The sequence below is a fragment of the Lactuca saligna genome, chromosome 7, assembly GCF_052625555.1.
Source record: "Lactuca saligna cultivar CGN05327 chromosome 7, ASM5262555v1, whole genome shotgun sequence".
NCBI lineage: Eukaryota > Viridiplantae > Streptophyta > Magnoliopsida > Asterales > Asteraceae > Lactuca > Lactuca saligna.
In genome coordinates, this window is record NC_136423.1 from 160,556,197 (window position 1) to 160,583,390 (window position 27,194).

General features: G+C 35.5%; 2 protein-coding genes across 3 annotated transcripts; both read left to right on the forward strand.

Annotated features, from left to right (window-relative positions):
- Positions 1–11,289: 11,289 nt before the first annotated feature.
- LOC145005759 (heavy metal-associated isoprenylated plant protein 12-like) lies at positions 11,290–14,257 on the forward strand. Of its 2 annotated transcripts, XM_078964868.1 has the most exons (5): positions 11,290–11,444; positions 11,532–11,610; positions 11,833–13,445; positions 13,536–13,614; positions 13,846–14,257. In XM_078964868.1, the coding sequence occupies exons 1-3, from the start codon at positions 11,301–11,303 to the stop codon at positions 12,072–12,074; spliced, it is 465 nt and encodes a 154-aa protein (XP_078820994.1). In that variant the 5' UTR covers positions 11,290–11,300; the 3' UTR covers positions 12,075–13,445; positions 13,536–13,614; positions 13,846–14,257. The 2 variants fall into 2 exon arrangements, with proteins under 2 accessions (XP_078820994.1, XP_078820993.1); XM_078964867.1 differs by having other exon boundaries at positions 13,536–14,257.
- Positions 13,437–14,072, forward strand: LOC145007402 (heavy metal-associated isoprenylated plant protein 46-like). Its single transcript, XM_078966343.1, has 3 exons — positions 13,437–13,445; positions 13,536–13,614; positions 13,846–14,072. The coding sequence occupies exons 1-3, from the start codon at positions 13,437–13,439 to the stop codon at positions 14,070–14,072; spliced, it is 315 nt and encodes a 104-aa protein (XP_078822469.1).
- Positions 14,258–27,194: the final 12,937 nt, after the last annotated feature.

Consider the following 27,194-nt stretch of genomic DNA (forward strand, 5'->3'; position numbering starts at 1 on the left):
AATTGAAGAACAAACTGGAAATGGGTTTTGTTGGAGTTCGAATACACCGACTAATTTTAATCAAGAAAACGAAGGAATTTTTTGTGGTTGTGGATCAGTCGAAGGATACAGTGATTTTGATTCGAAGAGCTGTTTTGATTTTTGATTTTCGAAGGGTTGGTGTTTGTCGATTTCGAAAGTTTGGATTATGGATTGAGTTTGAGGAAACGATCTCTTGATTTGTGTTGTTGACTGAAAAATGAAGATTTGGGAATCGATTTTCAGTGATGTTGATTTACGAAGACTGGGAAGTTTTGGAATAAAATTCGAAGGGTATATGGATGAATTGAAAAACGAAGAGTTCGGAGTCCAGATTCGAAGGGTACAAAGTTGTTTTGCATTTGAACGAAGGGTTACTGGTTTTTTTTCGAAGGGGAGAAAGAAAGAGACTTCGTACGAAGGGTTGAGAAAAAAAATCTTCGTAAGTTACTGGTTCAAGTCAGAAAAAGTCTTCGTACGTGTTCAAGTCTTCGTTTCCGTGTAATTGGGGAAGAAACAAAAATGTTACAAAATTGGACCCTGCAATTTCGAAAACATGGCAAAATTGGTCCAGATTCGAATTTGGAGCAAAACTTGATGAGAATACAAAATTTTCGAAGTGAGTCTCTACAGTTTCGAAAAGTTGGCAGAAAATACCCAACTTCGAATTTGCAGTAAAAAGCTGAGAAATTGTAGAATTTTACAGTTTTGATCCCTGCAGTTTGTGCGAATTTATATTTTCTACCCAGTTTCGCAAATGGGGGAGAATTTCGCATATTTGACTGCTTTTGGCGCAACGGGTCCCTGCAAGTTTCAGAAAGTGATTATATCTACCTGATTTTTGAAAAATCTTGCAACTTTCACCCAAAAAGTCAAAAAATTTCATAAATTGAAAATTTTTGTGGTTTTTTCGTGATTGTTTTTCTGTGCAAGATTTTTGGTGATTCATTTTTGTTACACATCAAGGGGGAGTATTGTGAAGACTATTCCTCGGGCGCTTCTCATCCTTAGTGGGTTTTATAATCATTTTTTAATTATAAAAAGGGGGAGATTGATGGGTATTCGAAGCTTCTCGGGTTTGTCGAATATTCATTTTGCGAATTTGAAGACCGGTGTTACTTCGAGGGGGAGTTTGGTCTTGATCGTGCTAGCTTGTTGGAGATTAAATTCGGACATCCAATCCTAACTTTGAGGGGGAGAATGTTAGGGTGCAAAGTCATGCTTGGATGTAATGTTTTAGGCTTTCCTCTTTGTATGTGTAAATGGGTTGAGTCTTTTCCTATAAATAGGAAGTTAGTGACTCCCATTATGTAAGAGTCCATTTGGAGTGTTAGACTAGAGAGAGAAATTGTATACAAACCCATTTGTATAATGTTTCTAGATCTAATAAGAGCTTACAAAGATTTATTTACTCCTTATGTTCTTGAATTGGTATGATGAATCGCTAGATCTTTCTAATTCCGCACATGCCATCATAATCAAATCTCATCAAAATTTAATTTGACAAAATTTTCATCTTCCACAACCTTTTGATTTAAAACCTCGTTCACAACTTTAGATTTCTTAACCCATTTTCGTTGAGGTTTTTGTCTTTGGAAAACATACGAGTTCTTTGTTAGATTATTTTCGATGGTGCTTTGGTTGGAAAAGAATCCTTCGTCAGTCGTTTTCTTGTTGTCTTCTTCAAATAATTTCTTGAACTCAGGTTTTATATTCTTAACGTTCTTAGTAGTAACGAACACTTGATTTGGAAATATTACATCATCGGTGCACTTAAAATTTAGATAAACCACGGTGTTGGTTTCCAAATAATGAGCACCTTTTTCAGACAACACTTTTTTGAATTTTTCAGTGTCTCCATACACTTGATCAACAGCTTTTTGTGGAATTTCATTTTCTTTTGAACTTTTGTTGAGGATAAATTCCTTTTGATTTTCTTCATCATTTTCATCATCACTGTCATCTATTTGACTATCTCGTACATCAACGAAATCAGGGTCACAAACTCTCGAAGTTGAAGGTTTGTCAGTGTCAATCTCAACTTTCGGATCCTTAAAAATTTCTTTTCCTTTAGATTTTGACGTGACATTAATGACAGATAACTTCCTCAAACTCACTGATTTCACTAATATTATCAGAATCATTTTCAATATCAGCAAAATTAGTTTGTAAGTCAGATGTCAAATTCTCAATCTTTTTCAAAATTCTTATTTGTTCAGTTTTGGTCAAGGTTTCATTAACTATATCAACTAATTCATTCGAATCAAGACATTCATCTATTTTTACGATGCCATATGTATATCTATCATCTGGAATTTCATCAAATTCAACAATTTTTTCTCACAACCATACGAAATGTTATTAACCTTCTCTCTCTCAAAAGTGAGAAAAGGTAATAACTTTCTATGTTCTTTTTTTCTAATGTCACTTGAATGATGTAAAGCTGTAAGTTTTCCATGGAGGCTTTCTGCAAAGTTATAGTAGATATTTCTTTGTGCTAATAAGAGTTTTACATCGCTCGAAAGAGAGTCTCTATCACATATGATGTTTGTGATTTGCATTTTTAACAATCTATCTTAGTTATTTTCAAATCAAGCTTCTTTTGTGTCTCTAACAATTGTAAGCTCAGTTTCTTAGATTGGTTACTAGCAGGCACAAAAATTGAATCGAAATAAGCAACAGTGTCATCAAAAGCAACAATTTCAGAGTTATATGCATTTAAAGGAATATTGAAATATTTGAGAATAGAACATACCTTCGTAGTCATCGGAGACTTGTCAGCTGATTTGGATACGAAGCATCTTCCTATGCCTCTTCGTCATAATCATCTTCGAATTTTGCATACAGAGCACCATGCGTCGGATTACGCATTTCATCATCATCTAATCCCGAAGACCAGATCTGATACGTACCATCTTCTTCCTGTTCACCTTGTGCCACCGAAGATATGCCTTTCGCCTTCACTCTTACTTCTTCCAGCATCTCCGTGTAGTACGCCTCATCCTTCACCTTTTTCTTCTTCTCAACTTTCTTACGAAGCATACAGTCATTCGCAAGATGATTAGCTCCATTGCAGTAGTGACAATCTACTCCTGAATCTCCTTTCAATTACTTCTCGCTTTTCTCCTCGGCAACTTTCACTTCTTTCTTTTCTATCTTCATCTTCTCCTCTCCACTAGCCTTGTTCAGAAGTTTTCCTCTTCCTTCACTCTGCCTCATCTTCGGGTTAAACGGTTTCTTAAAGAACTTTTTGACATTGTTGTTCGAGTAGAATGCAATTGCTTCATCATACGAATTCATTAAAAGTCCTTCTTCAGCATCCGAATCATCACTTTCAACTATTTCTTTTTCATTTACTTTCTAGAAAAGTGCCAAAGGACCACCTAGATTAAGCTTCGACTCTTCAGCCATCTCATTAACCTCACTTTCTTGAGTTTTGAGTTGATTATACAAATCATTCAAAGAAGATGTGTCAAAACTTTTCTGATTTTTAACCATCATACTCACGCTTCTCCAGTCTTTTCGGAGTACCATCACAAACGTAAGATTAAATTCCATTGCAGACCGAGTGATACCATATCGATTGCATCGATATATCAGCTCGTTGAAGAAATAATAGTAGACCTCGATTGTCTCATTCTCCTTTTGTTGGAATTCCTTTAGCTCCACCAAACCTTGCTTCACATAGTTAATTTTCGTCTTTTCACTTCCTTGATACTTATCCTTGATAGTATTCCATATCTCCTTCGCACTTTTAGAACCACGAACATAGTTGTAAACCACTGGTGGCGATGCACCTCTCAACTCCCTCAGACATTGTTTCTCATTTTTCTTCATTCTATCAGCTTGTTCATCAATAACAGCAGTTAAATTCGAAGATCCAATGTTTTGAACATTTGTTGGAAGTTGAGCATTTCCAGAGATGCAATTCCATAATTTTTCATCTAATCCATTTAGATAATCTTCCATTCAATCAGCCCATTGATCGTAATATTATGGAATTAGCATTGGAATTTTAGTAGAAAATCCTAGGAGATGTCAGAAAGAAGTCATCGTGTTCATGTTAAAATTTGCCATTGTTGTACAGAATTGAATTTTTCAGAAAAATTTGAAGAAATTTGTATTAGATTGAATGAATTGTATAGAAATTCAAGAACAAACACTTGATTAAGCAAATTTAATGCAGAATCAAATCAAAACTTATGATCCTTGATGATTTTTTGAATCTAGTTGTGCGGAAACTTTTGAATCAAATTTTACGATTCAAATACAACAGATTCAACAGAAAATCAGATCGCAGTTACGAATCCTGCTCTGATACGAATTGTAGAATCGTTAATCGAGTAATGAGAATCAAATCAGAGTAAAAACGATTTGAAAGAACACGAGATGTAGTTATATTATACTTTCACAGTTTTACAGAGAGTACAAAGACAAGTTCTGTAAGACTTCTTATGTACCTCTAAGTAAAGTTCCTATTTATAGGGAATAGGAAAGTATACAAAAAATACTGAGACATTGCATTTAAGTTTCGACATTTAGACGTCTTAGTAAATACATTACAAATTCCACGAAGGGTAAAGTATTCCACTCATTACAACATGTCTTCGACTCTTACATGTTCATATATGAATAACAAATTAACAGGAACAAAAATCTGATAAATGTTTTATTCATCTATGAATATAAAATATGACGACGGTTAATACACGTTTTATTCATATATAAATATAATATATGACGAAAGAGATGATGTAAAATATATATTTTAAGTAATAAAACTTTATTATGTGTTATATTCATATATGAACAATACTCAAAATATACAAAAAGTTAAGCATTCTTTTATTTATAAATGAATAACGAATGTACTGTAATAAAAATCTGAAGAATTTTTATTCATTTATGAACAACGAGAGTCGAAACTGTAAAAAAAATAAATGACATCCATATTGATATAGTTTTAAGATGGAATAAAATTTTTTTTTACTTTGAAATATTTAAATTAATTACTGATTTTCATATTTATGTATATTAAAGAATAATGTCATTTAGATTTTTTTTGCCGCAAAACACTTAAAACTATATCAATATGGATGTCTATTTTTTTGCGGCAAAAAAATCTAAATGACATTATTCTTCAATATACATAAATATGAAAATCAATAACCAATTTAAATATTTCAATTAGTACAAACTAAATATTGTGTGATACTAGCTATTGGATATTGAAGTAAAACTTCCTTTTCCCATTGCGGTAACGTCATCGTCTTCACGTAATTGCCTGTCGTCGTCTTCAAGTAATTACCTCTGAACTCCATGGACGACTATATATATATATATATATATATATATATATATATATATATATATATATATATATATATATATATATCCGACACTTCAATTACCTTCTATTCGTCTTGTCTTGTCTTTCAAAAGATAAAGTGGGAGCTAGAGAGGCGAAGAAAAACACATACACACTCCAAATCACCATCGAATTCACTGAACTGGCGAAGGTACAGATCTATTAATTCATTCAATTCGATTATGTTTTGCATGTATTTAAATTGATTGATAATACTTATAAATGGTTGTTTTGTAGCAAAAGATCGTTGTGAAGGTATCTATTTGCTATGAAAAGTAAACTCATAAGGCTCTGAAGATCGCCGTTGGTGTTTCCGGTAAGATCATCTGTCATAATTTCTCTCTCATGCTTTTCCTTTTCTACTTCTTCTAACATTTTTCAATCCGAGAGAAAAATATTGATGAATTTCACTTTCGTAAATTAAATGTTAGTTTCAGACGAATATCGATTCCTGATTCAAAATAGATAGAAACTGGACTACTCTATTTTGATTGGTTGAATTTAAACTGAATCATGGTCTGAAAATTGATAAACATGGGGAACGATTAGAATCCATTTGAGGGCTGATCCTATAAGAGTAGAACCAAAGCCTTTGCATAGGCAAGCTTCCTTCAAGCGCCCTAGGATGGAAATGATTTCCATCCTTTATTTGTATTGGGCTCTACTTTGGGATAGCTTTATGTTGGGCGTTTGGAAGCGTTTAGGAACTTTGGTATCGACTATCACAGGAGCAAATCTCGAGATCCTGTGGCTTGTTGGGGATGATTCTGGTATCGGTTGGACCACTCCAGGTACACTGGAAATCATTTGTCTTAGCTGTTGAAGTTCACTTTCCATGTTCAGGTTTATTCCTGTATTAACGTTAGTGTAGTTAGTATTAATAGTATTGATGTTTAAGAAGTTATTAGAGTCAAGGTTTCTAGAAGTGGTGAAAGGCTCAATGAGGTCATTGATCATGGACGCTCGGTTGTCTATTGTTGCCCCCCAAGGTGACGCTGAAGTGGCAAAAATTGTGTCCTTCTGGAGAATTTTTGAGGATCCTACATTATTGAAGTCCAAGATCCTTGGTTGCACAACTATGGGAGTAGTTCCTAGGAATTTATGAAATTTTGTTTTCATCCTCTGCACTTCTTTGTGTAGTGCTCTATTCTCCTCCTACTTTTGGGTCACCTGTTGCATCATTTTCCTCATCATAGCAAAAAGTTCTGCAGTAGTGATTAGGCAGTCGGATCCTAGAGCCTTGAGGATCCCAAACTTCCTAGATTAGCGATTGTTGGGATTCTTTTCTTGGAAGTGTCGGGCGTTTTCCTCTTAGTAAGGGGTCCACTAGAAGGAGGTGGTAGGCTTTTGGTTGGAATAGGAGGGGTAGAGGATGAATAGAATATCGGTTGTGTAGACATGATTTTTTCGAGGATTTTAAACACCATAGCCCCACGGTGGGCGTCATATTGTTTTGGTCAAAAATTACACAAGTACTAATCAACCAAATTGAATGAGAGGTTGTGATGTTTAGATTTTGTAATAGCAAGAAGTAAAATAAAATCTACACAATGGTTTACAAGGAAATCCCTTGATCCTTGCTAGGATCTCCGGCATAAAACCTTCGGAGGTGATAATGATCATCTGCCTTCATGATTTTATTGATATAAATCAAAGATTATAGTGAGTTCTTAATAAGAATGAATGTAGAAATTCACAGAGTAAGCTTAGACTAAGAATTTATGTGTTGTGTGCAGATTACAAGTGTTAATTTATAGTCTAATCTAGCCAACAAGATGTCTGATATTCCCGGGATCCTCTATGACTAGCTTTGTGAACGTTATTTGACCAAGTATTTCGAATCTTTAGCATTCTTGAGAATTGGTCTTACCTTGACTACTTTTGCACACGTGTTAGTTATAGAAAAATATGATTGTTATAAATATTAATAATAATAAAAAATAATAACGCTAATTAGACGGGATCCTGATGTTGTTGAGGATCCTGGATATTTGAGGATACTGGATATAGTAAGGATCCTGATCCTAACATGAATGTTGTATCCTCTTGGTCAGATGGTTTTATTTGGATTTGTTGGAACCATGTTGATGCATCCAAGAATGTTAGTAACTCATGACCAACTATGGCATCTATCATGGAATCTATGTGTTGTAAAGATAAGGATCCTTGGGAAAAGCCTTGTTGAGATCCGTATAATCCACATATTCTCTCCATTTTCCGTTCTTCTTTTTTACTACGACCACGTTGGCTATCCACCTTGGGAACTTCACTTCCTTGATCATTTTTGTTTTAAGAAGTTTTTCTACTTCCTCTTGTATGATATGGTTTCTCTCTGGTGCGAACTTCCTTCTTGTTTGGTGTACTTGTCTGAAAGAATGATCAGTATTAAGTTTATGGGTTATTATATTTTTTTTCTATACCTGTCATGTCCTCATGCTTCCAAGCAAATGTCTTGCTTCGATTTTCTGAAAGAACTTCCTTCTAATATAATAACCCATGCAAATGGGTTATTATATTAAGGCTAATCCTATGAGGGTCAAACCAAAACCCTTGCACATGCAAACTTCCTTGAGTATCGTCCTGTTTGTCTTCCTGATGTTGGGTCAATTGTCGTTCCAATCTCCTCATCATAGAAAATTGCTCATTGTTGGACATTGAAGCAGGAGGATCCTGGATCCTTGAGTAACAACTGAAGGAGTCCTTTTCTTCGGTGCATCGAAAGTCTTTGTAGGACCTACTGATGGAAGTGGTGGATATTTTTTAGAGGAAATGGTAGGAATGGAGGAGGAAGATATGGTTGGTTGTGTAGACATGATTTTATGAAAGGTTTTGAACACCACGGATCCACGGTAGATGCTAAATTGTTTTGGTCAAAATCAACTAAGTAGAATCTAACCAAATTGTATGAAAGGCCGTGATTTTCGTGGTGAATTAATTCTTGATAGGATCTCCGACATAAAAACTTGGGAGGTGATAATAATCACCTGCCTTGATGTTTTTATTGATATCAAAAAGTAGATTTACAGAGATGAATGTGTAAATGTAAGTACAACTATCATGGATAAGTTACGTGTATCCCTAATGTGCTATTTACATCTGTTATTTATAATCTAATGTTAATAACAAGAAGTCTGATAATTTCGGGATCCTCCAAAATCAGCATATGAACGTTATATGACTTGGTATTCGGGGCCTTTTACCTGGGTGAGATGACTCTCTGTTGAGAATGGGTCTTGTGTTGACTCGTTTTGCACATGTGAGAAAAATAAAGAAAATATAGATGTTACAAGTGTTAGAAGTATTAGTGGTAATAGTCAGGATCCTGAGATATGTTTAAGGACCCTAAGGCTTCATAAGTACTCGAGGATGTTGAATACGATTAAAAAATCCTTCCCCTAACAGTGCTTAACCAGATAATCATGAAGTGTTGCGAGATGGATTCATCCAAAAGAATCCATAGGGGTTATTTATAAACTTCATGAAGGTAGATAAGTGAAGAACTGTATTTTATTTCTCCAAGACAAGCACTATTACAATTTGAAAACACTTACTATAATGTTTACCAAAGTTGAGATTTGCAAGTCAAATTCAAAAGATAATCTTAAGTTCATCTCAAATATGCTTCGTTGGTGGATAATAGTTCGTATTGTGATTCTTGGATTGATACTTAAAGATTTTTATGAAGTGAAGTGAAGAAAGATTTTGCAAATCAACACAAAGGGGGAGATTGTTGGGATTTGTGGATTTGCTAGGTTGTGTTTGAGTTTAGATGCAAAATGAATTTCAGAGTTATTTATATTGTCTTCTTTTGTATATGTGAACAACTTAGTCTATGTTCGTATTTTTTTGTATACTTAGGATTCATAGTTTATGTTAGCTTAATTTGACAGATGTATGTACCTAGGTGGCCTAAACTCATTGGTCGGAGCCTAACGAACTCATTTGTACTCGTTATATAAGGGCAGTAAGTTAGTGGTAGAGCCTATGATTTGAAAGGTGACTTGCTTCATTCTAATCGTATACGTTTTACTCTATAAGTGAAAGTTCATATCTTATTACGTCTATGTGTCCATTTCATTATGCCATGTGTTTACTGATTTCATTCTTGTAGAAACTTTCAATCCTATCGTAATGATTTATGATGAATGTGGAATTGGAGATGGTCAAGGCAAATAAAAAAAAGGGAGAGAAAGCATAATCAAGTCTTTATTTTGAATAGGAATGTGGCTGACTTTCAGTTCAATTAGGGCTATGACAAGTAGCTTTGAAATGGAAAAGTATCTTATTAATGATCTGAATGTTGATAATAAGGATAAATTCAATGGGGTTAATTAGATTCTGATTAAACTAAACTGCTTTCCTTGGCATATGATGAAAATCATATTCATTTGTATACAAATCTCGTGAAGCGTGGGATAGTTGTTGATTCTACTTTGTGTCCTTTATGTTTGAGCTCCGATGAAAATATTCATCATATGTTTGAGTTGATATAAGAACATTGATTATTTTAAATTATATGATTAGGTACACCTCAATCAAAACAATATAATCCTAATCATCTCGATGGTACATGGGTTATTCATTGTTAAGATTAAATATGGATATGGTTTAATGTTATTTATAGTTGTTGCGATCAGTTATTTTGAAAAAAAAATTACTTAAAATTTTAATTTATATGATTGTAATTATGTAAAACGTCAAACATTATTTTTTCTTTTAAAGGTAACAATATTTTTTATATAATGTTACTTTTAAGTCTGTTGTAAGTTATTTTTCAACTATTTATTTGGAAACTCTTAATAATTATAAAAATATTTATCATTACAATTTAGGTATTGCATTTAACACAATAATTTATAACTTTTGTCTATTTACAAAATAACCTTTGGTTTTCCTTTTAAGTTTAGTTGAACTTTAGATTTAAGTTAATCCTTTAACGTTATACTTAAAGTAACAATTCAAACATTTTATACAAATGATTAAAATTTGTGACATTAAAATGTCAATGGTTTATATACAAAAGCATATTCAAACTAATAAGTTAAGTATAATGTATTAAAATTTAAATACATAAGATTATAAATAAAAGTAAAAGATGATATTTTAATATTGATGTTTATTTAATTTAAGATTACTGTTTTGGTTCTACGTTTATTTATAATATTAACCATGTTATAATCATTATCTGAAAATAATGAAAAATATAGGAGTTTTAAATGCATGCGGTGTAAGGAAATATACATATTTTTCAGTATAGATATAGATAGATAGATTACACACGATAATTTATAACATTTTATTATTTACAAAATAATTTTTGGATCCTCTTTTATATTTAATTAAAATTTTGATTTGATTTAACCATTTAACGTTATATTTAAATTAATAAGCATTTTATACAAATTATCAAAATTCATGATTTTAAAATGACAATGGTTTAGATAAAAAAAAACATACTCAAACTAATAATTTACATATAACATTTTAAAAGTTAAAGACATAAATTTATAAATAATAGTAAAATATAATATATTAATATTGAAGTTTAGTTAATTTAAAATAATAATTTAAGTTTTGTATTTATTTAACATTATTAACTAATTTAAAATCATTATTAAAAACTAATTTAAAATCATTATTAAAAAGGTATTGAAAAATTATCAAGTTTCAAATGTAACGAAAGAAAAAATATCTCTTGTATAAATATTGATAGATCATCTAACTGGCATGTCATACTTTACTATACATAAAAATGAAAATTAGTAATTAACTTAAATATTTTAATTACTATAATAAATATCGGGTCATAACAGGCATTGGATATTGAAGTAAAACTTCCTTTTCCCATTGCGCTGACGTCATCGTCTTCGCGTAATTACGTGTCATCATCTTCACGTAATTACCTCTGAACTCCATGGACGACTTTATATATATCCGACACTTCAATTACCTTCTATTCGTCGTGTCTTGTCTTTCAAAAGATAAAGTGGGAGCTAGAGAGGCGAAGAAAAACACATACACACTCCAAATCACCATCGAATTCACTGAAATGTCGAAGGTACAGATCTATTAATTCATTCAATTCGATTATGTGTTGCATGTATTTAAATTAATTAATAATACTTGTAAATGGTTGTTTTTGCAGAAAAAGATCGTTGTGAAGGTATCCATTTGCTGTGAAAAGCAAACTCGTAAGGCTCTCAAGATCGCCGTTGGTGTCTCCGGTAAGATCGTCTGTCATAATTTCTCTCTCATGATTTTCCTTTTCTACTTCTAACATTTTTCAATCCGAGAGGAAAACATTGACGAAATTCACTTTCGTAAATTAAATGTTAACATCGGACGAATATCGATTCCTGATTCAAAATCGATAGAAACTGGAATGGATTACTCTGTTTTGATTCGTTGAATTTAAACTGAATCATGGTCTGAAATTTGATAAACAGGGGTTGATTCAGCGTCCTTCATCGGTTCAGATAAAGACCAAATAGCGGTGATTGGAGAAGGTATTGACTCGGTCAAACTGACGACCTTGCTAAGGAAAGGAGTTGGACATACAGAACTAGTAAGTGTTGGTCCAGCGGAGGAGAAGAAAGAAGACAAAGAATCGAAGCCCAACGAGGTCACATTTCAGTTTCATCCTTACCAGTATTACTGTAATGGCTATTACATGCCATACTATATTTAAGAGAAGTAAGATTTCATGAACTGAAACCAATCTTTGCTCTCAAATTCATGTCTGTTGAATTAGCTTCATTTCATCTCTTTTCTCTTTCTTTTATTGAGGAATTCTGCATGTGATTATGGGATTCTTAATACTTCGTTTGTGACAGATTTGGCCATTTGGTGAGGATTTATATTACTTAAATTTATTCCTATTTCTTGTTTCATGTTTTGTTGTGTTAATAAATTTAGTTACAAGTTTATGCTTGATTTATTTGATGGTAGAGTGTCTAGGATAAAGAGGTACAATAGAATATAATAAAATATTGAGTAAAATAGTTTTTTCTGTGCTGGGTTTACATCTTGTTATGTCAAATCAAATTTTGTTATGTCAAATCAAATTTTTAGTTGAAACCAAAATGGTCAAATGGGCGAAAGTTGCACGAAATTTAATTTCAAGTATACAACAAATTTTTTGTTGTTAAATAATATGAAATATTGTTTATTTTTCTTAAAGAACAACAAAATATCATCTATGTTCATGACATAATTTCAACCATAGGTAAATCACTTCGATAAATATGGTTTGCGTGGCCCAGAATACTAATTGGTTAAGACGAAAAATGTTTTTAATTTATTCTTGTTCCGTATTAGTCTATTAGTTGTTATGTTTCTATCGATACTGAGTTGTCGTGTTTCTTATTAATTATTATTTCCGTTAATAAGTAATAATATAATAATGAAATTCACATGTAAAAAAAATCGCTATGTCTAACCTTTTTCTACTTTTATTCATTTGTATGTCACTCTTATTATACCGGGCTAATCACATAAAGTTCTTATTGTCTTTAATAATCAGAAAAAAGAAAAACTAAAATGGAATCTTTTTATTAAATTAATGGTTTTAATGAATCAAAAATACATAAAAATGTAAATTTTGAATTATTTTCACGAACTCTCAGTTTATTAAACCAAAAAAAAAAAAAAAAAACATTTATACGAAATTTAAAGGCTTTTATGTGATTATGATTGTTGTATTTGAATAATAATGGTGTAAGAAATAAAAAAGGGGTAATATGAAACCTTTATGTAAACAAAAGTTAGAAATTATGAGATATGCTCTACAACCTGACGTGTCTTCAGCCTATACAATCTCCGAAGTTAGTGACAGAGATCCTGAAATTTATCAAATTATTTATAAAATAAATAATGCGAAGCTTCCTTTCCCACGACGTTGACCTTGTCGTCTTCCTCCTCTGTGAATTCCACGAACACTATAAAACTGCTCACAGAAGTTTCACTCTCCACACATCTTCTGTAAAACCTCTTATTCTCCGATTTACTAGATCCAAAACAGATACACTCATTACAGGCAAAGTTCACAGAAATGGCAAAGGTAGATAGCTTTTTACTCATTTAATTCAATTCTGTTTTGCATACATTCGAATCAGTTAATCTCAATTTGTGTAAATGATTGTTTTCGCAGCAAAAGATTGTGGTGAAGGTGACAATGAACACCGAGAAGAAAATTCGTAAGGCTCTGAAAATCGCCGTTAGTCTCTCCGGTAAGATCATGTTTCATGATTGATTTTCATCTTCGCAACTTTCACTGGATTCTCGGTTCCAGACAAATCGCTTGATTTCAATTTCGTAACCTAAATGTTAACCTCAATTGGAATTGTGGGTTTTATACCTGATTATTGTTAACCTCAATTGGAACTGATTCAATTACTTGACTAAATCATGATCTGAAAATTGATGAACGGGTGTGGAATCGGCATCTTTCGTTGCATCAGATAAAACCCAAATCGCTGTAACAGGGGAAGATGTTGACTCAGTTGAACTGACGACCTTGCTACGGAAAGGTGTCGGATACACAGAGCTACTGAGTGTTGGTCCGGTGGAGGAGAAGAAACCAGCCGCCGCAAAAGAATCAAATCCCGCGGTGGCGTCACTAAATGTTAATCCGTACCAATACTACTACGGCAGCTACGGGATGCCCTACTATGTCTATGAGATTTGAGATGTCATCCTCAGAAACAGAGTCTAAAGAAATTAGTTTTATATTGATGCTTTATTAGTTTAATATCATCCCATTCAATTTTTTTAGAGGGGAATTTCGTGTTGAATAAAATGAGAGACCCTTCATGTACATATATCGTATTTGTGATATATGGAATTACGTAATATATGTTAGTTTATTAACCATCTTATTATTCTTCCTTCGAAATGGAGTTTTGTAAATATTTTTTCTTCATATATCTTGTTTGCGCACAAATTCAATATTACAAATTGATGCACTTTTATACAACTTGTCATTTTTAATTTATTGTGGATCATATGGATGGATTTATGTGAGTACGACTTAGGTCTTAATCATTCGTATTCTTTACAGATTTTCATAATCAATGGTCAAGTGAGAGTGGTCATGGTATGATTATAGAAAAAAAAAATCATTGTTTAGTTGTCACATCTAAGTGCATCCACATTGGCGAATTTATTAATGGTGGAGTTAAAAGAGATGATAAGTCTAATTGTTATTCTATAGATGAAACTCGAATATTGTGAGGTGATGCATTGTTAATAGATTTGGAGTTTTATTACCATTAAACTCTTTGATGGGAAATATGAAAATTTTCTATTTTTTAAATTAATACTACAAATTAGCTTTTATAATATTCTATTTAATTTTGTAGAGTTCATTGCGTTGAAGAAAAAAAATTGATAGAATTGTTAGGAATGTAGAAAGATGATGTGTAAGAACATAATCATCCCTTTAATTGTTAATGTATATTTGTTAGATTGTAGTTTGTCAGGCTCATATTCTTTGCAATCAGGTCATGCCTTTGTAATATGTTTTGTTATATATAGTGATTTAATGAGAAGATTATTTTCATGGGAAATAACAAAGTTTACATGATATCAGAGCACTCCTGATTTTCCTCACCCTAGACGCCGCTTCTTCCTTTCTGGCTCAAAACCCTTCTCATCTTCTAAGTGTTGTTGATCTCCCTTCTCTTCTTCCCTCTTCTCGTTTGTTGAACCATGGTGCAATCATCAACACCCAATCCCAATGTCACTTCAGAGAAACCTTATGGCATATCTAATATCAAAGCCTCAATACCCATTGTTCTTGATCTAGAAAAACTTAACTATGATGCATGGAGAAAATTTTTTCAGACTCACTGCATCGGTTTTGGACTGGTTGATAATCTAAATGCTCCAACTGTTGTCATAGAGGAAAGGGGGATGATTGATTCTATCATACAAATGTGGATGTTTTGGACTATATCTAAACTATTACTTCAGACGATCCTCAAGACCAAGGTTTTGAAAACCAGACCGGAGACCGAACTGACCATCCAACTGGTTTAATAGTTCAACTGGTCCAACTAGTCTCAAATAACCAGAAAAATCTGATGATTTTTTAGTCAAATTGTTATTAATTTTAATTATATAAAATACAAAAAGTAGTTTATGTTAGTAAAAGATAACAAGTATGTGATAAATAAAACAATAACAAAGGTTGGGAAACCAGTTATGTATATATGATCATATATAATGAAAACTATAATAAGGGTTTGTTAAACAAACCACCCATCACTTTCTCCTCATCATATTTCTATTTTATTTCTCTCAACTTTTCTTCTTCTTTGTGTCCACATACATCTTTCTTCTTCATACTCATAAATAGATACATAGAAATAACTAAAGAATGTGAATCTGGTGCAACACATGGTGATGTTTGTTCCGTTTCTTTTGATGGATACTATTTTGTAACAATTGGACCGGGTGTAGTTGGTCGGAAAATCAAGATTTCGGCGAATCGGAAACTTGGTCTCTGGTTGAATTGGATGGTCTCTGGTTGAATTGGACGGTCCAGTCCGGTTTTCAAAACAGTGTTGATGAAACAATGCTCTACTCATGACATGTGGCAAGACCTTGAAGACCTCAAGCATTTAGTTAAACAATAATAACAATGTTGTCAAGAAATAAATAGTTAATAATACCTCTATGAAGGCATTGGTAATCATCCCTGCAGCAGAAAATGGATCTAACTGAATCATATATTTGGCCTTGGGTTGCCACCTTTCATACTGGAAACTCAATGTTTTCCGATTGTTTCAAGAGCTTTTTGTGGGGCCATAGAAAATGGATCTGAAATCAAATACATTTAAATATAAACATCTGAAGCACTATATAACTAAAACAAAACTGACAGCCTTGAAGAAGAAATAGATGTGTTAATAGTGAGAAAGAGAATGTGAATGTCATAAACTCATAACTATACCTATCCAAAACTCCATTTTGGCACAAGGTGAAATCTTTATTTCATCGGGTGGGTCCATGCTGATATTCAAACATAGAAAAAGAGCAACACATCCAGATTTCATCTGCAGTTATTAAAAAACATCATTTCAGAGCTAACTATAAAGAAATACACTAGCAATAACCACCCAACACTAACATATCATTTGTTTTCAAATGCATAGTTGTATTAGCAATGAATTATCACTGCTACAAGAACAACATGATAAGATTTGTATATCATAGCAACAACAATATGCTGTTGGGTTTGGCATATAGCAACAACAGCCTCCAGCAAATCTCTAAAGCGAACTACTTTGATAACCATGTGAAATCTAACTAATAAAACTAAATCACCCACTACAAGCTTTTTGATTAATAACTGTTGGTGCAAGACACTCAGGCATGGCAAAATACAGCTTCATGTCGCAAGCATACATGATAACAGGTCACCCTACTCATCTAATCAGTATTAGTGGGAAACTAATAGGTAAGACAGATGCAAGAATACATCTTGTCTGATAGTAGATTATCTCATAAGCATATAAAATGCAAAAGGAAATCGAAATTGATAAATGAGTAAATGTAGGAAACAATAGATTACCCGGTCCTTAGGCCGCCATTTGGAGACCAACCCACTTAACCCTCAATTAGTTAGGTATGCTAAATTACTTAATTAGTTGGGTATGCTAAATAACTTAATGAGATTAACATTAATGAGATTAACTTAATGAAATTACATATGAAACTAACTAACTTAATGAAAGATAATGTTTTACATAAACAAAAATAGATTACCAGTAATGAAAACAAACATTTAACCCTGAATTAGTTGGGTATGTTAAATAACTTAATGAAATTACATATGAAACTAGGTTACATGCTCTATAGGTTTTTTCTTTTTTCTCTCACGATCATAAATTATAAAAGTAACATCTCATATGCATTTATTCAAACAGGTTACCTGCTCTCATGGTTCACGAGTGAACAGATAAAAAATTTCCAAATTCACCTTTTTTGTGCTCAAATCATTTGTCTATGGAGAGTGATTTCAATCAGGTGAATCAAGTAATTCTCATGAACATTAATAATAAACTTTTCTAATTTCTTCAGATACAACACAAAGGGATGAACTCACATGGAGTCGTGAGCTTTGGCGAATCGGATCTGATTAGGGAACCATGGGAAGGCAAGAAATAGGCGATGTAGAGAACATTGGTCAGCAGAGTAAGTCAACGACTGAGAATGAGTTGTAGTGGTGTTGTTGAGGTGTGTCAAGATCATGATAAACATACCTTAATCAACCCTAGGGCTTGGAAACTTGAGCAGTCGTTCTAGTCTCCGGTGAGGTGAGGTGAGCCTAACATCTCCGGTGGAAAGAGGTGAGCTAAGGTCGCTTGCAGGTGAGGAAAGCCAAGGTAGAGAACGTTTCAGAGAGCACTCCATGAAAAAAGCCCTAGATAATGGTCCTATTGGTTTTTTTATAAGATAAATAGTCTGTTCAATGAAGACGAGGGTTAGAAGACAACGTTGAATGAATTTTTCAATAGTGAGGGCAAGAAAGTTTATCGAACAAACCATACCGTTTCATCCTCCTCATGTGAGCTTTGCATTTGAATATTCTTCGTGGATCTTTGTCCTCAAGAGTTAGAAGCATTATCGCAGCATTATAGATTTTGTTGAGTCGTTCCTTTTCAACTATGCATCGTAGATTGTATTCTCCGTTCAATTTCAACTTTGTGTCTAGTCTTTCCTTTTCATTTGAGCGTCGATAATTAGGGCAAGAGGAAAGGAGTAAAAAGGATGGCGGGGTTTTTTAATTTTTTAGGATTTCATTCCATTAAAAATTATAAAGCGACATCCATAGACGACGCATATTTTATTATAGGTGTCGTCCGTTTTTTTTTTTTTTTTTTTTTTTTTGGATTAGACTCTAATTTAAGCGCACTCAATAATGCGCGACCTAAATTCTTAAATTATTTGAAGAGTTGACACTTTTTTAATGTCGCTCTCTAATGCGTAACATAAATCAAAGAGCATCGTGTTTTGCGCGTCGTAAAAGGGTCTTTTTCTTGTAGCTAGCTCTCTCTCTCTCTATATATATATATATATATATATATATATATATATATATATATATATATATATATATATATATATATATACACTAATTGTTTCAAAATAATCTACAGGTGAATTATGAAGACTTTTGTGAAATTGCTTCTCTATGTATAGAAAAGCCCATGGTGACATTTTATGATATAAATTTATACAAATCTCCAGTATACGTATAACTTTTAATAAAAAAACATATTATTTACAATGTATAGGTTTCTTATATGTTTGACACGTAATTTTCCATCCCTGATATCATTGAACATGAATGAATAAATACTCAATACAGTGGGCCGTAGGCCAATATACAAGATCATTACAAACGGGCTAGTTTTCTTTCCAAATATAAAGCATTACACAAGAATATATATATATATATATATATATATATATATATATATATATATATCCACACACACACACTATTACCCCCCCCCCCCCCCCCCCCCCCGTAGTTTGATTGATAGTTAATGTCCAAACACTCAAACTGTTCCTGAAATCCATGAAGAGAGAATAAGGCAGTCCTTTAGTGAAGATGTCGGCATATTGAAGACTCGAAGGGATGTGCAGGACACGGATTTCACCAGTGGCAACTTTGTCTCTAACAAAGTGAATGTCTATCTCGATGTGTTTCATCCTTTGATGTTGTACTGGATTCATAGAAAGGTACATGGCACTGATGTTATCACATTACACAATGGTTGCCTTTGGAATGGAGGTATGAAGCTCACGAAGAAGATTTTGAAGCCATCAAGATTCGACAACCGCATTAGCAACAACACGATATTCAGATTCGACACTTGATTTAGAGACCGTTGGTTGACGTTTTGAAGAGCATGAGATCGAGTTATCTCTTAAGAAAACAAAATAACCACTAGTAGATCTGCAAGAAGAAGGACAACCGCCCTAGTCAACATCTGAGTAGGAAATCAAACTAGTGGTAAAGGATCGATGGAGCTGGAGACTGAAATCCAATGTCCCAAAAATGTAACGCAAGATGCGTTTAAGAGAAGGAAAGTGAGGTTCGTGCAGTTCGTGCATATATAAACATATTTGTTGCACAACAAATGAAATGTCAGGTCGAGTAAAGGTCAAGTATTGTAAGCCTCCAGCTAAGTTGCGGTAAAGAGTCGGGTTTGAGACTGGGTCGCTTGAGTCGTCGAGTTTCGATTAGGTGTTGGGTGGAGTTCGACGCGGGTTACAATTTAACATCTTAGCTCGCTCAAGTATTTCAATGGCATATTTGCGTTGAGAAAGAAATAGTCTTGCATTATTAGATGTTGCCGAGACGCCCAGAAAGTATGATATAGGACCTAGATCGGTCATAGAAAATTCCGAAATGAGAAGTTTGATGATTTGGTCTAACAGAGATGTCGTAGAAGCTGTCAAAATAATATCATCAACGTATAGCAACAAGTAAGTAGTGGCGTCGCCGCACTTAAATATAAATAAGGATAAATCGATTTTGTTGTGGATGAATCCAACACGGGTGATAAAGGTAGCAAACTGATTGAACCACGCTCTCGAGGCCTGTTTGAGACCGTAAATAGACTTCTGGAGATTACACACATGATCTAGGAATTTCGATTCATGAAAACCCGGAGGTTGAAACATGTTGACGGTTTCATTGAGGTGACCATGTAAGAATGCGTTTTTCACATCATGCCGGTGTATAGGCCATTTCCGAGAAGTGGCGAGACTGAGAACGGTGCGGATGGTGGCCATGTTAACATGTTGTCGCATGCGTATTAAGCAAATAAATTATCACTGCTGATTGCACTACAAATATAGCACAGGGAAGTAGGGTCGAATCCTCAGGGACACAGCCTAATGGTCAACGCCTTTTTGCATCAGGCACAATCTAGTCAAGACAGAAATTTTTAAAAGGGGGATTTGAATTAAACTAAAAAATAAAATTGCAGTGATATTAAACTAAACGAAAATCAATATAAAAAATGATTTCAGTTCTGCTGTGACTTTCGTAATCATGTAACTAATCCAGATCTGATTATTAGAGATGTGTTTTATCTAAGTTGGTACTGAGAAAAACTAACAAGCTCTAGTAATTTCTCTTTTACCTAAATTAGTTAATCAAAACAAGCTCTTCAATTAATTCTAACTTTTTACTGACTAATCAAACAAGCTCTTAATTAAATCAGAAAAGTTGCATTATAATCTATGTAAAATTCCTAGCAATATCCAATACTTCTCACAAGCTCGGAAGCGTAAAGATATGATTTTTACAGTGTATACCAAAGTTAAATCCCAAAACAGAACCAATCTGATACTTGTTACTTTTACCAGTTTACAAGAACAATTACGGATTCTATTAACAGATTAACTGGAATGATAAAAACCCTAGCTAGGTGATCAAACTAACAAGAATCAAAATCAAACATTCATTAAAAACAAAACTGAAGAATCTAGGTAGAAACACAAATCAAAAACCGGATCTAATGATCAATCACAAGAAAAGTACTTATCTTATGCAGAACTGAAAACTAGGGTTTAGCCAGACATGACCAAAATCTGATAAAAATAGATGAAAAGACGCATCAAACAACTAATCTTACTAATCTACTTGAAGGAGATGATCCACAATCTTCAGATCTTCAGAAATTGATGAAATTAGAGAAGAAACACCTCCAAAATCGTATTTTTGTCGTCTGGTACCTCTGGAATCGCCAACTTAGGTTACTGGAAGGCTATCAGGGTCTTTTTATACGTCCAACAACAAAAACGACGTACCTGTGCTAGCAAAGGGACAACCTGCGATTGCAGGTTTTGAAATAAATGCATATGAGGCCATTTTAATGAAGTAGGATGCTATTTTGACACTTTTTGGCCAACATGCGATCGCAGGTTTTGAGTTTTCACTTCCAGATGAATTTTGGGCACAAAAGAACCTCGAAGGCAACCTGCGACCAAGCTTACGATCGCAAAAAGGTCACCTGCGATTGCAAGGAGACAACCTGCGATCGCAGGTTGTGCCTATGACGTCCGAAAATTTTTCTACTTTGCATATCATTTTGAATCACATCAATCGGAGTTCCGTTTCTCTAGATATAGTCAAAATACTGACAGGGGGTCAAAGCTGCCAGCAACATCTTTCAAGTTTAGATTGTATATTCTATCTTCGTGTGATCAATTCAATCGAATGTTTCTTGACCAAGGCGTCTTCCAAACATTTCTCATAATCCTTCATAAGTCCCAAGCTCCATTTTAAGCTCCAAATGCGCATCCAACTGCTCCCAAAGCACTGCTCCACTTAAACTATCTGAAATCAACATAAAACATGAGCAGTACGGGAATTCGAACGAAATACATGAGTTGAACATTATTTATCTAAATGACATGAAAATGAAGAAAATATGATGCTAAAATTATAATGAAAACTACCCTATACGATGCATAAAATGGCATCTAACAATATTTTTTTAATGATTAGAATGGCTCTATTTCTGCTTATAAAAATGGTGTTTTTTTTTTATCTTGAAGCGTTACCTTGTAATGATGTATATGAACCTGTGATGATTGTAGACAATTTAGATAATGGACTTTTTCAAATTGTTTCTTCTAATGGTATAAAAAAATCATGCTTGTGGCATTGTCGTCTTTGACATGTTAACGAGAAATGTGTCGCCCAACTCCAAAAAGATATAGTGTTGGAATCATTTGACTTAATTTCAGATGATACATGCGAGTCTTTTTACTAGGAAAGATGACAAAATTAGCATTCACTAGTTCTTGTGAAAGTGGTGAAGGATTGTTGGATCTTATACACACAGATGTGTGTAGGACCTTCAGATCCACCACAAGGGATGAAAATCGATTCTATATGACTTCTACTGTTGATTATAGTAGATATGGCTAAATCTACTGAATAAAACATAAGTAAGAAACCTTTGAAATGTTCAAATAGTTTAAACATGAAATCGAGAATCAATTGAGCAAGAAGCTAAATATGCTTACATTCCATAGAGGCGATGAGTATCTTAGTATCGAGTTCCATGACTACCTCAAGGAATGTGGAATAGTTTCAGAATTGACATCTCCTAGGACACCACACCTTAATGGTGTGGTTGAGAGGTGTAATCGGACCTTGGTGGAGATGGTTCATTCCATGTTGAGTCGAGCTTCTCTTCCCATCTCATTCTAGGGGTATGCATTAGAGACTACCACCCACGTTCTTAATCTTATTCCAATGATGAAGGTTTCCAAAACACCTCTTGAAATGTGGACAGGGAAGGTTCCTTTGTTAGAACATATCAAGGTTTGGGGTTTTGAAGCTTTCGTTAGACGAGAGACTCACGACGTGCTTGAACCTCGAAGTGAGAGATGTATTTTCATCAGCTACCTACAAATTTCCTTTGGATATTTGATCTATAGGCCTAGTAAGAACATACTCTTCATAGCATGAAAGGGAGTCTTTTGCGTGAGAGAGCTCATATGCAAGTGGTGTAAGAACGTGAATTTTCAAAACAGTTATTCATTTTCGCAAACATCAAAAACCAACATTTAATATTCTGAAATCATGTGTAACAAATGTCATTGTAACAAAATACATCCCATGATCAAAAAACAGTTCCTTCGTCAGTGTGTACAATCACGCCGGCGCCTTCCCACGGTCCTCGCTAGTACCTGAAACACATAACACAACAACTGTAAGGATAAATGCATAGTGAGTTCCCCAAAATACTACTTACGCACATACGCCTTTCCAGGACCTGACCTTCCGGTCTATGTGTCTCAGGGGACTTCTGTCCCGACTCGGTAAACCTTCTGGTCCTACCTGCATCAACCTTACGGTCCACATCACAACGCCTTCTGGCCCATAACATATACGCCTTCCGGCCCATAACATAATGCCTTCTGGCCCATATCAAGCATATCATACATAGCACATATAAACGATTAACTTATCATATACAATGCATATAACTCATAACATATCCAACCTTCCGGTCACACAATAAAAACCCTTCCGGGTACAGTATAGTGAGAAAACTCACCTCGTGGAAAGTCTAGAATCTCGTGCACTCGCTATCTGCAAATCCCAATGAAGACTCAAACTCGCTTAATCATAACGAATATTATTTTAATTAATATAGATTTCCACAACTAGACTTTACCCCTTATCATCATTCCTTAGAGGGTAAAAGACCATTTTACCCTTCCTTGACTCAAAGTCCACATGTTGACCAAAACCCTAAAAGTCAACAAAAGTAAACATTCCAGTACGCGGGGCGTACTGCTTGATGTACGCGGGGCGTACATCGCCAACCCAGAAATCAGGGTCTCCATCCAGTACGCTGCGCGTATTGGGCGTTACGCCCAGCGTAACCTTCAGTTCTAAACACTCTTTTGTTTTTGGTCTTAATTGGTTAGGCCATTACTTCAACTTCTAGATCTGGCTTTATTTAAGCATCTTTACCCATAAAGTGGAAACCTTTATGCCTTGGCATCTTTCTATTCCAACTCAAAGATCTAGATCTCATGCATGGTTAAACATTCACGTCCAAGATTAGATTTTTATGAGTCTACAACTCAAATAGATCAGAAATATGATGGATCTAAGCTAATGGAGACCATTTGCTCATAAAGTCTCCACTTTTGGGACCAAAACCCTAGAAAATGGTCCATAAAGCATACCACAAGAACTACAAGTCAAGATCCGAACTTTTTACCTTAGAATGAAGCTCCAACCTTTGCAAAGCTCGGATCCACACTTGAACACCAACTTCTAGCCTTCCCAATGAACTCTTCTTCTCCTTTGCTACCTTAAAATGGCACTACCAAGCTTAGCACACTCACAAATGGGCTAAGAACGAATAAACACTCTCTTTAGGGTTTCTTTCTAAGTGATGGTGGCTGGGGAATCAAGCCATCACATTCCTTTTATAGCCAACCACCACAATTAGGGTTTATGTGTCTGGACCGGTTACGCCCAGCATACCCAAGGGTGAACGCGTTTAAATGAAGCGCGTGAGTACGCGCGACGTACTCCTTGTACGCCCAGCGTACTCGCCCAACATGCAAAACCCTAAATGGCAACAATTTAAAGATGAAGGGCTAAATAGAAGGGTACCTGGATTTCGGGCTGTTACAATTCTCCCCCACTAGAACCAGACTTCATCCCCAAAGTCTTACACTGAAAAAAATTCCAGATACTGCTCCCGCATCTTAGACTCGGACTCCCATGTCAGCTCGGACCCCTTCCGATGTTGCCATTGCCTTGCACCAAGGGTACTTCCTTGTTCCTCAGAACCTTAACCTTTCGATCCCTAATTGCCACTGGTCTCTCATCATAGTTTAGGCCAGCATTCACCTGTATATCGCCTAATGGCACCACTGCCGACTCGTCGACAATACATTTCCTCAACTACGATACATGAAAGGTGTCGTGGATCTGGCCCAACTCAGCAGGTAGATCCAACCGGTAGGCTACCCTGCCTACCCTAGCGATTACCCTAAAAGGTCCAATATATCGAGGTCCCAACTTGCTGCTCTTCCTGAATCGTATCACTCCTTTCCAAGGAGAGACCTTTAGGAGCACAAGGTCTCCAACCTGAAACTCGAGCTCGGACCGATGCCTGTCCGTGTAACTCTTCTGGCAACTCTGAGCGTTCAACAATCTCTGCCTGACCTGTTGTATCTGTTCGGTCGTCTGAAGTACAATCTCCGTGCTACCCATTACCCGCTGCCCCACCTCTCCCCAACAGATGGGGGTGTGACACCTCCTCCCATACAACAGCTCAAAGGGTGGCATACCAATGCTCAAATGATGGTTGTTGCTGTACGAAAACTCTTCTAAGGGTAAATAGGTGTCCTAACTTCCTCCAAAATCCAAAACACATGCTCGGAGCATATCCTCAAGCATCTAAATCGTTGGCTCGCTCTGTCCGTCCGTCTACGAGTGGTATACAGTACTGAAATGCAGCCTCGTACCCAACTCCTCATGAAATTTCTTCCAAAACCTGGAAGTAAATCGTACATCTCGATCTAAAACGATCGACAACAAAACTGCATGCATCGATACCACCTCCCTCACATATAACTCTGCCAACTTCTCCGCATAAGAGCTCTCACTGATAGCTAGAAAATGAGCGCGCTTCGTCAATCTATCCACAATCACCCAAATTGCATCGACCCCCCTCGCAGTCCTTGGCAATTTGGTGATAAAATCCATGGTAATCTGTTCCCACTTCCATTCGGGAATCTCCAGCAGCTGCAATTTACCTTGCGGACGCTGGTGCTTGGCCTTAACCTGACGATAAGTCAGGCACCTCTCGACGAACCATGCAACATCCCTCTTCATACAAGGCCACCAATACTCCTTCTCTAGGTCCAAATACATCTTAGTAGCCCCGGGATCAAGAATTTCGATCGATGTACTTCTTCCATCAAAATAGTACGCGTACCTCCCACAAACGGTACCCAAATCCGACCCTAAAATCTCATAAGTCCCTGACCATCCGTAACGAATTCCGATACCTGACCGACAACCCGCTCCCTCTTCTGGTTTTATGGTCTCGCACCCTCAGCCTGGGCCCCTCGGATGGTGTCCAAAATCGGAGTCATCACTGTCAACCTCATACAAACGTCTCAGATTGGGGCGCTTTCTGCCCTACGGCTCAACGCATCGGCCACGACATTAGCCTTACCCGGGTGGTATAGGATCTCACAATCATAATCCTTCACCACATCCAACCATCTCCTCTGACGCATATTCAGATTTGGCTGATCCATCAAGTACTTCAGACTCTTGTGGTCCGTGTATATTGTACACCGAACCCCATAAAGATAGTGCCGCCAGATGTTGAGGTCAAACACCACAGCCCCCAATTCCAGGTCGTGGGTGGGATATCTTGACTCATGAGGCTTCATCTGCTTCGAAGCATACGCTATAACGTGTCCCCTCTGCATAAGCACTGCCCCTAATCCAGATATAGATGCATCACGGTATACCACAAAATCCTCCATCCGTTCCGGGAGTGCAAACACCAGGGCCTCGCACAATTTCTGACGAAGGGTCTCAAATGAGGACTGCTGCTCCGGACCCCCATGAAAATGCAACACCCTTCCGGGTCATCTTAGTAAGTGGCACGGTGATCTTGGAGAAATCCGTGATAAACCTTCAATAATAGCCGGCCAATCCTAGAAAGCTCCTAATCTCAGTGGGCAATCTCGGCACTTCCCATCTCATCACCGCCTCGATCTTGGCCGTATCGAACGATATCCCCTTCTGGTTAACAAGTTATCCTAGGAACTGGACCTCTCGTAACCAGAAATCACACTTGGAGAATTTGGCGTACAGCTTCTCCGATCTCAATACTCCAAGAATCTCCCTCAAATGATCCTCATGCTTCTCCCTAGACCTCGAATATACCAAAATATCATCAATGAATATGATCACCAACCGATCCAGCATCGGCCTGCACACCCTGTTCATAAGATCCATGAATGCAGCCGGGGAATTGGTGAGCCCAAAAGGCATCACCACAAACTCGTAATGCCCGTAACAAGTTCTAAATGAAGTCTTCTGGATATCTTCATCCCGAACCCTCATCTGATGATAACCCGACCTCAAGTTTATCTTATAGAACCAAGATGCCCCCGGCAACTGATCGAATAGATCATCGATCCTAGGTAACAGATACAGGTTTTTAACCGTCAACTTGTTCAAGTCCTGGTAATCGATACACATCCGGTGTGAACTATC

What these genes read in the sequence shown, in the direction of transcription:
- LOC145007402 (XM_078966343.1), top strand. An exon ending in AATCGCCGTTAGTCTCTCCG is followed by an intron (nt 13,615 to 13,845) that starts GTAAGATCATGT and finishes TCGTTGCATCAG; the next exon opens with ATAAAACCCAAATCGCTGTA.
- LOC145005759 (XM_078964867.1), top strand. Translation starts at nt 11,301, where the DNA reads ATGGACGACTTTATATATATCCGACACTTCAATTACCTTCTATTCGTC. An exon ending in AATTCACTGAAATGTCGAAG is followed by an intron (nt 11,445 to 11,531) that starts GTACAGATCTAT and finishes TTGTTTTTGCAG; the next exon opens with AAAAAGATCGTTGTGAAGGT. An exon ending in GATCGCCGTTGGTGTCTCCG is followed by an intron (nt 11,611 to 11,832) that starts GTAAGATCGTCT and finishes TTTGATAAACAG; the next exon opens with GGGTTGATTCAGCGTCCTTC.